Source organism: Plectropomus leopardus, chromosome 19 (assembly GCF_026936395.1).
Source record: "Plectropomus leopardus strain MGB_pleo_1.0 chromosome 19, ASM2693639v1, whole genome shotgun sequence".
In the NCBI taxonomy this organism is placed as follows: domain Eukaryota; kingdom Metazoa; phylum Chordata; class Actinopteri; order Perciformes; family Serranidae; genus Plectropomus; species Plectropomus leopardus.
Genome location: NC_142194.1, coordinates 9,915,378 through 9,932,838, shown reverse-complemented (window position 1 = coordinate 9,932,838; position 17,461 = coordinate 9,915,378). Strand labels below are relative to the sequence as shown.

The window sequence follows — 17,461 nt, the reverse complement described above, 5'->3', positions numbered from 1 at the left end:
TAATTGAGAGGATTTCCAGAGGCTTTGTGGAGGGGGAAGCTGTGAGCTACTGGAGCTCCTTCTCTCCAGGAGAAATATATTTACAGCGCACTCTATCCCCATCTCATTTGTCATTTCAGCCTGGAATAATGTGTATATTTTCTTTCCCTCTTGACACACTTTCATTTGCTGGGAGGCTGCAAATGTGCATGCTTCTCTGTAAATGTCTCCCTTCGCATAATGAAAGAGGACAATATTACCATAAATCACCAGCCTTGCATATATCCAATCACAGCCGTCTGTGGGATTCCCGTGGCTTTTTTTTTTTTCTCCACTACAAGTGATGGACATGAATACTGGTTTGCTGTTACACTGTTGATGTCGCAGAGAAAACATAGCTTTTCATGTTAGCTGCTGTACAGATTCCTTTTTATTTGAGCTTATTGTCTGTCGCTTAATAAATTGCCATCAGAAATGTATAAATAAAAAAAGACAAACATAGGCTAGGTTATATGTTCAGTGTAAATTCTTCTTCAAAAACCCTTGGCAGTGAACATTTTTCATTATGCTTATTTTTTAATTTACATTTTGTACTACAAAAAAAACACAAAAAAGCTACACACAAAACACAACACAGTACAAATACACAACTCAGACAGTTTGCCAGAGTAAAAAAACAGTATTATGATACACTTGTGACATGGTTATGAGAGTGTTTGGATTCAAATTAAATTTTACTGGCTTATCTTTAAAAAAAAAACATATCTTGTAGTAAATTATATGCCTCCTGTTTATATAAACCTTGACAAGCGTCTGTAGTACATCTACATCATCTAAACATCTAAAACATCCCAAAATGTTCTTATTTCTGGGCAGTGCCATAACATATGTATTAAGGATCGTCTGTTTCCACACTCATGCCAGAATAGATCAGAAATATTATGATTCATTTTATTCAGCTTGTTATATATGTTCAGTGCACGCATTTATTTGTTTAACTAGCACAGGGGCTCTGTTTGCACTCTAACATCTTAATTCAGGTTGCACGCACTGTGCCTTTTATACAGTAAAGTATTTATTATCATTTATTTATTTTATCACAGACATCACATGGTTTTTATTCCACTCTTTGATACTCATTCTTTGGCTCTTTTATTATTGGGATTTTTATAGATATTCTTTTATATCCTTTTTATATTTTATACCTCTTTTTATTGTTTGTTGTGGGTGATTTTTTTACTCTCCTGTTTTTATGTCTGTACAATAAGATACTGAGCTGCTGGAAACCTGAATTTCACAATGGGACTGATAAAGTTACTATCTTTCTAACTATTTTAATCTGTATAAGTTTATATCTAATGCATTTTTGAAAAGTATGTCGTATGATCGTGTCTCTTTGTTCAAGTGGTAGGTGTTTATCCAGATCATGTTTCCATTGTTCTTTAACTTTATTCATATTACTACACGAGGAGAGAGAAATAATTATGTAAAGTTTGGATTCTGTGCCTCTGTTTGTAACAATGTATTTTAATTTATTATCGATGAATTATCTGAGGCCAGTGCAGCACCTTGAGACATGAGCTTCTGCAGCGAACATTTTCTGTTAACGAGTCGTGCGAGCATCTGTGAGGCTGCACTGAGGGGGAGCGCATCCATTGTTCCCCAGCTCAATATCCTCTTAACATGACTCATTAAGAAGAACTTTCAAAGGCTTTTATGTTCAGAGAAATGTTTTTCCCTTGTTCAAATGATCAGTGCATGTTTCCCAGGGTCAATATGTGAATATCATCCGCCTACAACCTGCAGAATTTGGAGCAGTTTTCTTGACTTTAGATATTGGTATTCCTGCAGTGACTGAACAGATTTTTACCATTCAAACTGCATTTGAAACATCTATATCTCGTCATTCTTTTGCAATTGCTAGCCCATATCAATTGCCCACAATGTCAGTTCATATTAAGAGACCTAAAGGCAGTGGTGGATGAAGTACCCGAATGCCATACTTGAGTATAAGTACAGATTTCTCACAAGAAGTCGCCAATTAAAACATAACCTGAGTGAAAGTCTTAAAGTATCTGTAGTATATTTGCTTTACCTAAGTATCAAAAGTTATTGTATGATATTAAATGTACTTAAGTAGTGAAATAAAATAAATGCTCGCACTACCTTAAAAATGGAGTGCATATTACACAAAAAAAATAAGGCCTTTTTTCTTTTTTACAACTTGAAGGATTTAAAGAAGAAAATCCAGTTTTTCCAAACCCTCCCATTTGTTCTTTAGTCGTCCCTTCTTTTCTTCCTCTATTCCTTCCCTATTTTGTACTAAGTAACAAAATAGTTGAGGGGAAATGTATTGAAGTAAAAGTATGCATTTTATTTAGGAAATATAGTGGAGTAAACATAAAATATGACAGAAAAACTCAAATTAAGAACAGATACTCCCAAAAATATTGAAGTGATGTAACAAAGTATTAGTATTTTTTTAGGCTTTTAGCAAAAAGTGTCAGCGTGCTAACATGCTGATATCAATAATATTTCATGTTTACCATCTTAGTTTAGTGTGTTAGCATGCTAGCAAATTTCGGCTGAGGCTGAAGCAAATACTGCAAGTATTTACTCATGAACTAAACTAATGTCTGCATCAGATTTCATCCATTCAAGAGTTTTTGAGACGTTTCGATCATAACCACAAATGTCCATCTGCAGGTGGCGCTGGAGGAAAGGTCAGGGGATCACAAAGGTCATGATTTGTCATCAGGGGACCTTAACAAGGAATGTGAAGGTACGTCACACTTTTTTCAGTTTTAACAGATGTTACATATAAATTAAATAGTCTTGGCAGCAAATATGGTATATCAGAAAATCAATAGGCAAGCCAAAAATTAAACAAAACAAAAACAGCAAATAATTACAACATGAGCTCCAACAGGTTATATTCTGATTTCTAGTTGCCCAGACCCCAGTACTGTCTTTGGTTTTATTGATCTTTTTCAGAATTTTGTTTCAAAAAAGTCCATTAATCTCCCCCAGATATTGTCAAAAACTGCCAGCTTTCCTTTTGTAATAAAAGTCAGTTTTTCCAAAGTAACAAATCCTTCATATTTTGCTTTATACTTGGTTTGTTCACATCTTTCCATCCTATAGCTATTGCTCTCTTAGCTTGTAAGAGACACAAGTCTGTTAGTGCACAGTCACTCTTCTAGTTAATAATCAGAATCAGAAATACTTTATTGATCCTTGGGGGGGGCGGGGGACTGTGGTTCATTACAGTCACTCTGATGCCAAGCAAAGAAATGTATAAAGAGCAGAAATAAGTACCAGCACAAGTATGTAAAAAAAGTAAACTTTTTCTACTCAAATTGTATGCATAAGGTGGGATGGTCTTTATGACAGTTTTCCTTAAAATTAGACTTAAAAAATCGCCCAATATGTCACCCTGCTTACAGTATGGCAAAATATCACAGTATATTGGAGCGTAACCTGTTCATCATGTGTAAGATTATTTCATCGCCAGATTCTTGTTAATACTGAGCCCTAAAGCAAGTCGACAGTTGTCTCATTTTTTTTTTTCTTTAAATAACTCCCATGATGCCAGAAGCAGCTGGCCTCCAGAAATTTTCTCATTATGTATTCCAGCCCTCGTGCAAAAAAGTTTAGACCCCTGCTCTAATCTATACCAGTAACTCCAGTATGACAAAACTGCAGTTTTTCATGCAAATGTAAAAGTTTCTGGTGGTTTAAGGTAAACATTGAGTAAATATGATGCCCCCTGTTTCAATCTAGATAAAAGCACATTGTCCTCAACTTGTGATGTGAGCAACGTGTGATTGTTTATCTTTTTTTTTAATATTTTTTGAATTGTGTAGATTAGGAATTTTGGATATTTGTTTTTTGATGTTTTTTGTACTTTTATATTCCACTGCAACTTCTGCACATCTCACTGAGGACAAAAAAAAGTTCTATCTTATCTTATTATTACAGTATGCCATCCCGCTTCGGTTCTCCCTCTGTTTACTGATGCTATTTGTAGTTTAACTGTCTAATAAATGAGAAAATGTCACAGTAGTTGCCACTGTAAATGTCAACCTGGATCCAGAGACTAAATGTACAGCTGCCTGTTAAAGCCGCCTGTAAACAAACATGCAGCTCCTGCAGCAGTCAATAGATGTCAACATGACAGTGTAGTGTTGTGTGTAGCTGTCACAGAGAGCCATAAGAACCCTTTCTGTCTCCCCTGAGTTGTCACAGAGGTTCAGTAAACTGAGTGAAAGGATTGTGTTCAATGACGACGCAAACATCACAGCAAGGCTGCTGTTATTATACTCTATTGTGTGAGCATCTGCATCGCTCTCCAGAAACATGGACTAAACATTGAGTCAGTGTTTACTGAAGATTATCCATTCGATTTCTTTACAAAAATCATAGTAACAGATGAATCAGCGAGGACACAATACTGTGGAATTATTTCTGCGAAACAAGACGAAGTCATCAATATGATGATGCAGTTTAGGTGGCTTGTCTCTAAAGCAGAGCTCCAGCAATTAGCTGATAAGTTTTCTAAAAAAAAAATCATCTGTAACTATTTTCATAATTGATTTTTTCAAGTCAAAATGCTAAACAGTTTATGAGTCCAGGTTCTGAAATCATAGTTATTATAATTTTGTATGTTTTTCAATAGCTTTTATTTGTTTATTGTTTTTATTTTTATTTAGTTCAGTTTGTTTGTTTCCAGAGTGGGTTTGCTTTTTTCAGTTTTTATTCTTATTTTTTTATATTAAGTTTCAATTAATTTTTTTATGAGTTTCTGTATTAGTTTTAGTTATTTTATTATTTTAACATAATATGGAGATTATAAATCAGGGACATTCGACTACTGTCCTTTTCCCAATTTACAAATACCAAGAGAGAATCGATTTATTGGCAGAAGTACGTCGACTCTGCCACAGTAGGTGGCGATATGCCCCCTTCCTGCTGGTTGCTGTCGGAGTGGCAAATGGGCTGCATGTCAAATGATGAAAACACGGATATTTTCGGTACTGTTCATTTTGTATGTAGTCTACACTTTCCTTTACATGTTGATACTTCTGTTCTTTGTCTTTTTTGTTTTTCCTGGATTTCTTCTACAAATTTATGCTTTTTGACATCCGGGTCAAAGTCCGGTGTGACGACTAGGAGCATGCGCAGAACGTCTCAGCCAGTTCATATCCGACTAAAGTGTATACATGAAAGAATAAATCGACTCCCAACCACATTATCTAGATGTATTAGTCCGACTTCAAGAAACTCGATTTGGTATGATTTCAGCCGGACAGACGTGTTAACACAAGTCCAATTGTAGTTGAACTGACACAATTGGACTTTTTCTAACACGTGTAGATGTACCGATTTTTGGTGGACACGGTGCTCTAGAGATGAAATAATTGGCTAATTAATTGGGCTCCAGGGGGTTTGGGTAGTTGGTGGTCCAGCCTAAAATTTCATTGTTTTTTTTTTAATTCAAAATAATCATTGGTTGCAGCCATACTTTAAATGGACAACAGTCATTTCTGATAGAAACAGATTTTAAGTTACTTTTACTAAAGTTTTAAATGTCTTCATACCATTAAAGTGTGAGATTCTGCTGGTAGCAAACTGTCCTTTGAGCACATTTCCAACGTGTCGAAAGTGAGCCAAGCCTTTGATTGAACACTTTAATGCTGTTTTTCTGTACTGCCTCCAACTTTACACACTCCAGACAGACACTCCATCACTCTCTTATCAAGAGCGGCTGTCACAAGCAGCTCTTACAAGCACAGAGACCAGTCGACACCAGACTATAAAGCACAGGAGGAACTGCTGGCATTTTAAACCCGGGCTTGTTATTTTGTGCTGCATTCAGCACTAAATACAAAATGTACATTCGGTACACACAGGCTTATTATCTTGGTTTGAGGGAGAGAGAGCCAAGTGGTGGTGATCTATATTAGCTGAGGCTATTATGAAGCACTGGGTTTTCCCAGGCAGTTGGTGCGACGTGTTGCTAGGAGACATACCTACAGATCGGGGGTGGAGAGCTGGTTTGATGAGGAAGCAGAGTTCCCAGCTAGCTTCACACGGAAATAACCAAGAAGTGCTACAGGCAAGCTGTCCCAATAGCGGAATATTGATTTGAGTCGGTTAATTAAATCTTTGTAATTTGGTCTTTTTGATCTCATGTCTAAATTTTTGGGCTGCTTCAAAAGTTTTTTTGCAAGTATAGATGGAAATGTTTTAAACTCATAACTTTACAGAGAGCAAGGGACTTTTTTCATTATAGTTCTGACTCTAAATGGCAAAATGTGAATAATTATACACACTTGTGCTTACATCTGACATTATAACACACTGCGAACTTGTCGACCTCTTCAGAGCAGAATATATGCATAGTAATATTGTCGGTAGAGGAAGACTTATTTAGAAACCACACTGTGAAAATACTCTGTTACAAGTGAAAATCAAGCATTGAAAATGTTACTTCAGTAAAAGTGATTATCAGCAACATGTACTTGCAGTATTAAAAGCCCCCCTAAAACTCAACATTATTTAAAAAAAAACACCCCTAAACTCAAAATTATTTATAAAAAGTATATATAATCAACAACACCAACTTAACTTTAAAACTTAAAACTCATTAGATCATTAGATCAAAATCATTAGAAAAAAATCACCACCCAAAACAAACAAAAAGATTAAGAACACAAACAGAAAAAAAACACCCAAAAGATTTGTTTTAAATGAAAACAAAATATGCCACATAACCCAAAATTATATTTAAAAAAACAGATTTATATTTTCATCAAAATCATTTGCAATTAATTTTCTGTCAATCAACTAACTGATTAATCAACTAAATGTTTCAGTTGTACTTGTATATTGTTTGGTCCTGCTTTATGAACTCTCATGTTTTTATACAAAAAATCTTAATTTTAAAATAAACTAAAGCTTTCAGATGAATGTATTAAGTAAAAAGGACAATATTTCTCTCTAAAACATAGAGTGGAGTAAAAGTATAAAGTGGCAAGAAAAGAAAATACTCAAAGTGCCAGTACCTCAAATTCATACAGTACCTGAGTAAATGTACTTAGTTACATTCCACCACAGAAAACTGTTAATATTTCTAAAGCAGCATGCAAACAGAGAACCATAAAGGTTGTAAAAACTCTTGTGCACCAACTTGCAGACAGTGAAACATATTTATCACTTTCACTTTAAATTCCAAAGCCTCGGTATTTCTTAAATTCTACGTGATTAAAATCAATACACTGATCAGATTCTGGGTTTTTGATGTATGTTGCCTCCTGGAAAGCTGCACAGCGTGGTTGATAGATGATAGGTGTTGTAAAGATTATGGTTTGTTGAGTAATTCTCAATGTCTAAAGCAATGCTGCCCTCATCTGGATATCACTGTCAGTGCGTCCTGCCACATCACGCAGCCTGCATGAGTAATCACCAAAGTGACACAAACCTTTGGCTTGTGTATATATAATTTTAAGGTCAAATTAATAGTCTTGATGCCACCAGCACCCTGCTACATCAAATGATGTCCACAGAGTCTTTGCACCGCTGAATCGAAGCAGCAGTTATTTAATGGCTGGTGGAATTTTTAGAGTTGAAATATCTCTACTTATACTATTCCCATTTCATGACTCTCCCGATGCCAAGTTTCTGTATTTTAAAGACCACGGCAGGAAACAGCGGGCAGAGTATATTTAACCTCTCTGCAGCTGAGCCCAGCAAAGTGTGATTTTTGGCACTTACAGAACAGTAACATCTGATCTCTCGGAGGACGTAATCAGGAGCGGAGGTGTAAATCTGCCCAGTGCAGGAGAGCATTAAGCTAATTCAAGCAGCAGCAGCAGCGAGGCAGAAGGCCGGGGCTGGTTGTATTTCTCCCTCGGTCAGCGTGCTGTCTACAGGGCTGCCTCCCTAACTCCTGGAGACGGACTGTCAGGGCCAAACAGTAATTGGTCAGAGGGGACTAGACAGGGAGGAACGTCTAATTACTAAGAAACATATTCACCTCCCTCGGGCCTGGCAGGTAGACAAATACCTTGAGATATTTATGTACTAATGATAGTTGAAGTTTGAGTTGAAGCTTTTGACCCAAATGCCTTCAAAGCAAACTTAAAGTCCCCCTCCAAAAATATGGTTTGCTTGTTACTTCACTTGGATGTTTGGACTTCACTGTGCAGAATGATGTGTGTACCTTTTTCCGCTGATGGAGAAAAATATCGCGATGCTCATCTTAAAGTTTGAGTCGTGTATGTTCGAGCTGATTTTGTGACATCTCAAGTAGTTTGAAAGCCCATCGCAATGGAGCGTGCAACTTTGGGCCCTGATACGCCAAGACGACGGTCAGTGGTCAGTCAGTCAGTGTAGAGCCGTTGGTGATCGTCTGTCGTCCTAGTTTGTCACCCTGCTGTTGGCACTAGCCTGTTTTTTCTTTCCATCTGATGTAGCATGTTGAAATGAGGGGTGAAGTATCCTTGGGCAACATACTGAACTGCAGAATGCTCCCGATGCTGCGACTTCAGAGTGTGAATCGTGTGAGTGATCACTGAGTAACAGGTGGCACCATGTACGGTAACCTTGGCCACCAGTGTGTGAATGTGTGTGTGAATGGGAGAATGTGACATGTAGTGTGAAAGCGCTTTGACTGGTCAAAAACACTTGAAAATCGCTATACAAGCCCAGTCCATTCACCATTTTTACCACATTAAATTGCTCTGATTTGCAATTCAGCTCCGTAGAAGAGACGACAAACGGAAATGATGAAAGCAAACAAATGGCTAAAGTCAAGTGCATAATGTTATCGAAGCAAACTTGTATATCGATTTTTTTTTTTGGCTGTTCAGCAGAAACAGTTCTATTTGTCTTTTGGGGGTCTACTAGAATAGGTTTACATGCTTTAATGTTCAAAATGCTCATTTTCTGCATCACCTCTGTATGAAAGAGTCTGTCTGAGCTTATGTCCCGCCTCCTGAGAATCTCAGTCTGCTCTGATTGGTCAATTGGCTCTCTCTGTGCACATTGTATTCTGTTTGTTACATTGTGATATCACCAAATCACAGACGTAAACTTTTATATATGAGTCGTCCCTGATGTTGAAACAAACGCTCGCCCTTGCTCTGAGTTGACCTTTCAGTGAAGTAAAAGGCGTCTTGTGTCTACAAGTCAAACTTTTGAAATGGAAAATATTTCCATATTTACAGATTTTTGGATTTTTCACTCAGAGGAAATGAGTAAATTTAATTTTCAGAATGTTTAATTTGAGTTTTTTTTGTAGAAATATCAGAAACAAATTGCTATTCCAAGTTTTCTATATCATGAAATATGTCTGAAAATGAAAATTAAATTTGTGCAATTATTATTACTATTACTAAAATATTGTTACCCTATGCAACAGCTAAATTGAGGTTTAAAAAGCTGTAAATTATATTTTTTACCAACTATATAAGTTGTCATAAATGAAAATGTGAAATTTTAACGTTTCATTCAGAAATCAAGGTGATCGTTCTTTTAAATACTCCCCTTTAAACTCTTTAAATGTCTTAAGGAAAAGCGCAAAGCTCAGCTGGAGACACTATTATAAATGTGAAAAACAGTAGATGTGTCTTTGCCATCTTGAAGAGTAAAGACCATCGAGTGCAGAGATGAAGGATGCTCCGAGGCCAGACAGCTTCTCTGCCTGCCAAGTTTCACATCATAACACTTCAAGCGTCTTTAATCTGCTGCACAGTCTGAGCTGCCGAGGAACTAACTTCCTGCAAAGCATCCAGCTTTTATTTTCACGTGTCTCTCTGCGCCCAGGCTGTACATTAATTAGCCCTCAAATTGTTGTCTCTGCTTTGCTTTGTTCCTCCACTGGGGGGAGACTCTGAGAGGGGCAAGCCGCTGGCTACAGAAAGGGATCATTTTGTTTACACAGTCAGAATTAATGACTTTATCAGAGCCTCTCATGATTTGATTGGCCTTAAGTGCATCTAATAATTTGGTAATTACTCCAAAGCAATAACAGTTAGATGTCAAACTCATACGGCCACATGCTTAAAGCCAAGTCTGCATACAGAAAACGAGCTTTTTTAACCCTGAGGGTGTGTCGATTCCAGCGAGTGTTTAGCTGTAATCCCAGCAGTAAACTGTGCTCACACACACACACTGACTGGAGCAGCAGCAGTGTGTGTGATTCTCCCATCACCTGCAGCAGCCGTGTATGGTTTTCTCTGCTCTCGGTCTGATGGGGCCTGCGGTGGTTCAGCCGTGACTCTCTGACCCTGCCGTGATTGACTTGATCTCCCAAAGAAAAGCTCCCATGACCTCCAAAAGCTTGAGGAAACAGGGGATGAAGACAGACATGGCAGAGCAACAATAGACACCCCCTCCCCTTCCCACACAGTCAGCATGTTTGAATTATTACTTTGCAATGACACGGGGGCTTGAGGTTGCCATGTCCAGCCACATTTGACGTCTCTGAACTTAATCTGAGAGGGAAATTGGGGAAAATTGTGACTGATGGATGCTAAATCAGCCCCGATGTAAAATAGCAAATGCTGATAGGATGATAAATATAGTAAAATAATTAAAAAGTCATTTTAGTGCTTAAAAAAGTATTTGCCCACATAAATGGGGTGAAGTCAGATAAATTGGGACACTTTTTGGTAGATTATCAAGAAACCACCTAAAACGTCAGACTACCTTAAATATTACTTTTATAACTTGTTATGGTTCTTTGCTATTTCTATGAAGAAAACATGTTAAGTAGAATAATTTAGAAACTCTGGACCTCCAAACACTTCAAGGACCCCAACATCACTCTGATGTCATGTTCAGGTGAAATGGGACAGCCTTTTGATGTAAAATGGGATAATCATGTTTGGTATTTTTTTAGATGGTTAAATCCATTTATCATTTTAGTCATTAGTTTAGCAAATCATAATGTAACCTGTGGCAATTTATCAGAAAAGATTGTTCCATTTTTCTGCCGTGTTTTCCTCTTTCATTTGTTGCCTGACTTATTGGTGCCGCATTTTCTACAATGGACATGCATGTGTGTGACAATTATGGCTAATTCTGGAGTATTCTGACGGACATGGACTCACAGCATTAATATTTAATATTTTTTTCAAGTGTAAAAATGTATAAAATGTCTGAAATGTGACAGAGTGACACACGATAGCACAAGTCCTAATTTTATGGCACCTGGTATAAAAACATAATGGTTTCACTTAAAAAGTCTTATTTTAGGTTAATTTTTTGTCTCCTCACTCAAAACCCTTTTCTAAAAAAAGTAAAGTGTATTGTGAAAATGTTTTGCTTATAAGCCAAACAGTAAATAAAAAGCAACACCCTATATCATTTTTTGGTGCTATACTCTTATTGTTTTAGCCAAAATGAGAAAAATCAACATGTCCCATGGCTTACTTTGCAAGTTCTGCCCTTTGCTCTGCCCAACCCAGTTATCTCAGATCAATAAAAATAACTGTTCATGTAAATCACATTCATAGCAACAACTCAAGAACATGTTTGGTGACTCAAACCTCATTTGTCTCATTTTACCTGATGTCCCACATTACCTGTCTTCACTTTATATAATAAGTTAGATGTAAAAGTCATAAGAGCCTTTGATACCTCAGCACTACAAAACCTCCTTTAGATTGTGAATATTTAGGTGTCAGGCTGCAGGATTATCATTTCACATCCACATAACCAGTCAGCAGTCAGCAGTAATTAGCTGTACTGGGTGTTAGACACCTAACAGGTTGTGTTGTTTTCATCTGGGGGTTAAATGCCACTTCCCCCCCGTGGAGTCTACTGCTTGCCACCGCTGTACAGCCCTGTGGTCGGGACAACACCTTGGAGCCAAACAATTACATCAAGGTCATGGAGAGGAGGAATTTTCGGCCGATTAGTGCCGGACTCCTGCAGCAACCTGCAGAGCCCACTCTACACAGGGATGGCCACAGACTTGAACATGGGGGCGACTAGTCATTTACAATTTAAAATGTTGTCCTTGGGCTCGCGTGTGAAGATAAACTTGAGTTGTGTAAATCCTAAACACCATAACGAAGTCGTATTAATGGCATTATAGGCCTATCATGAGGGGGGAAACTCAAATGTGCCCTTATTAAAGCAGCATATTTCAAAATATGAGCAGTAGTTCATAGCCACTTTATAATAAGTTTCAGACGTGCTATTATAATATCATGATATCGTGGGAGACAAACTGTTAAGTCAAACTTTTTAAAACGACTGGAGTATCGGTGCTATTATCGCCTTTCTGTTACTCGAAACTCGGACCATCTGCCTGCCAGAGGTCGGCTCTAGAAACCAGCAGCAGCTCTTTTGTTACCCTAAATGAATAAAATCAGAATACTTTAAGTCTTTAGGAGGACGTTTTTATTGGAGCTCCCATTAGAAGCTCATTATCGTCACTGTAATCTAGACATTTTTGCCTGGTATTTATTTCTCTTTTCTCTTTAACTCTAAAGATGAACCCGCATGTTATCATGTTTGTCTATATTTATAATAATTCTACATCGTGTTGCTGTTATTCTACCATATTTTTTCTTTCTACTTCCAATTTTAATTATCTGGGCAGATAAAAGCACTTTTGTTTGTCGAATTTAAATGTCAAAGTTTGAGAAACTGTTGAACGCTATTAATTTCAATGTAACAGATTTTCCCGTAAAATTGCGGTAAATTACAGCTGCTGCTGTTATTTTACAGTGTCATCAGTGTAAATTCCCTCAATAGCATATTAGTGTTCAATTTATGACAGTATTCTACAGTAGCATGTTATGTTTTGTAATTTTGACTTTAAATGGCAACAGGATGTATGTTTTTACTGTATTTGGGGGGAAGCAAACATTACTGTTAGAATTTGTCTGTATTTTTACAGCAATTTCTCATTTTATTCAACGAGGCACATATCGCCTGATTTCTTCACGAGCCTGCTGGGTGTGGGTTTTTTTGTCCACGAGACACTTGTTGACACTAAACTTTCGGCACTTGTGAAGTGTTTATTGCAAACGAATTTCTCTGAAGAGAGGGTGGCTTTTTATAAACATACACGGGTCTGTGCTGTTTGGGTTTGACACTTTCCTGCAGAAAAATCAACAGGTTCTAACCTGCTGACAATCAGTGCGCAACAATGTGTGAATCATAGTTGATTCTATTTTTTGCAACCCTTATTTATAGTTCATCTCTAAAAAAACTGGACTTTAGACTTTTATCTTCAAGGACTTGAAGTTTGTAAAAGGAAATCATATCCATCTGTGGGAGCTCTCCAGTCACTGCTAAAATTATATCTAGTTATTCAACAAAGATCATTAAAAAAACCAAACAAACTTAATTTTTTATAAGAAGTCTTAAGTGTTTAGAACAAATATATACTCTTGTGACCCTCTAGAGCCATAGCGTGACTTTCAATTGGTCTTTGTTGTCTTTGTGTATAACAAAATCCTCTATCCAACTCAAGCTTCAGTGCGTAATTACGCACGGATAATAGTCATGCCTTAATGGGGATATACCTTTAAAATAAAGTAAAGCTCATCGTTGCAGTTGAAGTCAGTATCGGTGCTCATTGACATGGAGATTTGGGTCAATACCACTGTGCTGTAGCAGGACAGAAAAGAGGGGTGTGACCAACCCAAAAGTTTTCAATGGGCTACCTGTAGAGTCTCCGAGCGCTGCGCATAAATACTCCTCCCTCTGAGGATGAAATCAGTCCTGAGGGAGAGACGCAGAGACGAAATTAGGTTTTGGGGAATCTGGTTAGGGCGGATTATGAACGCTTTTGGACACCAACCATCCAACCAGCAGACCAGCCCCATTCAGCACCACAGCGCGCAGGAGCTCCTGGACATGGCCGTGTACTGCGATAACTACGGTGTGTACCAACAGAACCTCCACCACCATCACCCCCAGAGGCCGCCGACGCACCCCTCCAGCTACGGCCTCGGAGAGTACACCTCCCCGTCCACGAACCCGTACCTCTGGCTGAACGGACCCAGCATCAACTCCTCTCCGTATCTTCCTGGAAACAACAGCTCGTCCTACATTCAGTCTGGATACGGGTCGAACCAGAGGCAGTTCTTACCGCCTCCTACCGGGTTTGGTGGAGCAGATCTGGGCTGGCTGTCCATATCCAGCCAGCAGGAGCTCTTCAAGATGGTCAGACCACCTTACTCCTACTCAGCGCTGATTGCCATGGCCATACAAAACGCACAAGACAAAAAGTTGACTCTGAGTCAGATTTATCAGTACGTGGCGGACAACTTTCCTTTCTACAAGAAGAGCAAAGCTGGATGGCAAAATTCAATCCGACACAACTTGTCACTGAACGACTGCTTCAAGAAAGTGGCACGGGACGAGGATGACCCCGGTGAGTCAAAATATATATACATATATATTTGCGTAAATCTTGGCTTGAATCACATGTGCTGTATTGATGATGTTTTTGTACACGATAAACTCTTAAAACTGATTAATAGCACCTTAAACAAATGAAATAATTCCAGTTTGACTATATTCGTAAAGATAAAAACATCGATTGTTAATTCCATTATGTGCCGAAAAAAGTTTTCCATCTATATTTAACCCTCATTTTCTTTGTAATCCAGGTAAAGGGAACTACTGGACTCTGGACCCAAACTGTGAGAAGATGTTCGACAATGGCAACTTCAGGCGAAAGAGAAAAAGGAGGTCTGACATCAGCGGGTCTGACAGCACCGCGCTCCCCGTCAAGTCAGAAGACGGCCCGCACAAGCTCTCCGACACCGCCAGCCTCCTGAGCTCCTCCCCGCCCAGCCTGCACGGATCTCCGGCCTCCACCGAGCCCAAGTCGTCCCCGTCTCCCTCCGCGGAGCACAGCCCGTGTTACAGTAATTTTGTCTCCAGCGTGAACTCGCTGTTGGCGGGCAGCAACGAGGGCTCCCGGGGCGGCGTGGAGCGGGACTACGGCTCCGGGCATCTCGGGGGACTATCTCAGAGCAGGGAGGGCATGTCCGGACTGGGCTCCTACTCGCCTACTTTAATCTCTCCTCTGAACTCTGAAAACAACAGAATGAACTATTACACATCAGTACAGAGCCTCTCCAACCACTTCAGTGTTAATAACCTCATATACAGCCGGGAAGGAACAGAGGTGTAGACTGTAATTATCATTAGTTAGTCTTCACATTTCTGTTATTACTTATTACTCATTTTCTGGTTAGTAGGCCTCATTGTAAAAGTAGCACTGGAGATAAACTGGTATTTTTTTCACACAACAACCCCTCCAAACTGGGAAAATATATTCCAGTGTATTAAAAAGGAATATTTATAGTTATAAACGGCCACTTCTCAATGATTCAAGTGCAACAAACATGTTTATTTGTAGAAAATTATTCCGTTCACAAACCAGCCCACGCAAAAATATGAACTGATGGATGCTTTTACTTATGTTTTTTCTTTTGTAGCTGCTCGATTGGGCCAGCTCCCTGTCTTATTAAAGAAGACACATGTACAGAAATTATTTTTCATAAGAAGACGTGTATTTTAGACTGAATTGTGTTTTGTGTTTTTTATTTAAACTCACGTTGATGTTTGAATAAAAGTCATTTATTTTAACTCAAGGTTTATGCGTCATTTTATGGTTTGTGGTAATTTTCCTACCTATCTTCACGTGTTGGATTTTTTAAAAAAGGAGATAATTGTCTCGGCCAAGACTGTAACACCTACTAATATCTACTTCATATTATTATTTATAGGATTGACTTTATTTATCTCGTACCTTATTTATCTCCCGCGAGTGGGGTCAGTCGAAAGCTGTGATTCCGTTGTGTTTTCATAACTGAATGATTTCTGTGTAACTCACCCCTCGGAGAGGTCACCATTAGTACTTTATTTATCTCTTACATTATCTCCTACATGAAAATCACTTTTATTCCTGTTGAGGGCATGTTGGGTCAGTTGAAAGCTGTGGTTTTGTTGTGTTATCATTGCTGAATGATTTTGGAAAGGTCTCTATTGGTTCTTAACTTATCTCCTGTGTTATTTGTCTCCTATTTGAAAGTCACTTTTCTTCCTATTGAGGGTGCGTGCAGTCATTAGAAAGATTCTGTTTTGTTATCATTTATTGATTTCTGTGTAACTAACCCTTCGGAGAGGTCACTATTAGTACTTTGTTTATCTCCTTCGTTATTTATCTCCTACTTGAAAATCACTTTTACTCCTATTGAGGGCGTGTGGGGTCAGTTGGAAGCTGTTATCCTGTTATGTTATCGCCACTGAATGATTTTCTTGTCATATCCTCTGTGGTGAGGTCACTCTCAGTACATTATTTATCTCCTAGGTCATTTATTTCCTACATGAAAATCACTTTTATTGAGTGCGTGTAGAGTCAGCTGATAGTAGTGATTCTGTTGTGTTGTCATAACTGAATGATTTCCTTGTAATTTACCCCTCTGAGGGGTCACCATTTGTATAATTTTGTATTAAGATAAAGCACAGCATAGTCACCTAAGCCCGTTTTTTTTTTTTGTAAATTTCCAAGTAATTTGTCTGTTCATCAAATTTTGGAGACCCTGCTGTGCTTCTTGTCTCCCACAGAGCCTTATTTATGCCACAACAAGTACATTTTACAAATATTGATGAGATTCTTAATGTCCCACACTCCCACAAAAAAAGGTAAATAAACCAGTATAAGTGCTTCAGAGCCTGTCAGGAAATCTGAAGTCAAGTGGCTGTAAGCAGTAAAGTGTGTAAGACAGAGACATTTTCCGCTTGTCACTTCTAATAGCCCAGTTTCATCAAGCAATCAGACCTTTAACTTACTTCCACAAGGTTCAGAAGTTCAGCTTTTTGTCTGGGGCTGGATTTGACTCAGACTGCAGCCTGTTTGATGTTAACCTGTTTGCTGGATATTCCACCTGTCTCCATCTATTCCCAAAGTCTTGTCACGCAAAACGCTGGCTGCTCTGTGTGTGTGAATCTGGTTAATGGGATTTGTGTGTTTTTTTTGTTTTTGTTTTTTTGTATTGGGGGAACCACTGTTGGAAGAGCATCCGCTGAACAATTGACGAGAGAGTTCAACGGCATGTAATGTTCTTTTGTTGCGCCTGTGACCCGGGGGACACAACAGAAAGCCTGCAATTTGGGAGAAAATATTAGGCAGCCCATGCAGAGGAAATGTTCAAGTGATTCAACACCCCCGCTCCTGTCTTATTTTCAGACAATATGGATACGCACGGAATCAAAGCCTGTAAATAAAAGGAAACACCTCTTAATTGGTTGATAATTGAATTCACTCAGGCGCTCTGTGGTCTGGAATAAAAGAAAAATTAATTGACAAGACTTTCGTGCCCCTTGTTGGAACACAATGGAAGCTGGCAATTCAAGGGATCCCCTCCTGGGCTCAAATGAAAATATTGCGATCTGAAGATCTGGGAACAAATTATCTCCCTCAGGCCACATTTTGCTCTAT

At 38.5% G+C, this 17,461-nt stretch overlaps 1 protein-coding gene across 1 annotated transcript; it reads left to right on the top strand.

The window, feature by feature from the left end:
- Window positions 1-13,502: 13,502 nt before the first annotated feature.
- foxi1 (forkhead box i1) lies at window positions 13,503-15,606 on the top strand. Its single transcript, XM_042508570.2, has 2 exons — window positions 13,503-14,380; window positions 14,619-15,606. Exons 1-2 carry the CDS (start codon window positions 13,714-13,716, stop codon window positions 15,146-15,148), a joined length of 1,197 nt encoding a protein of 398 aa, XP_042364504.2. The 5' UTR covers window positions 13,503-13,713; the 3' UTR covers window positions 15,149-15,606.
- Window positions 15,607-17,461: the final 1,855 nt, after the last annotated feature.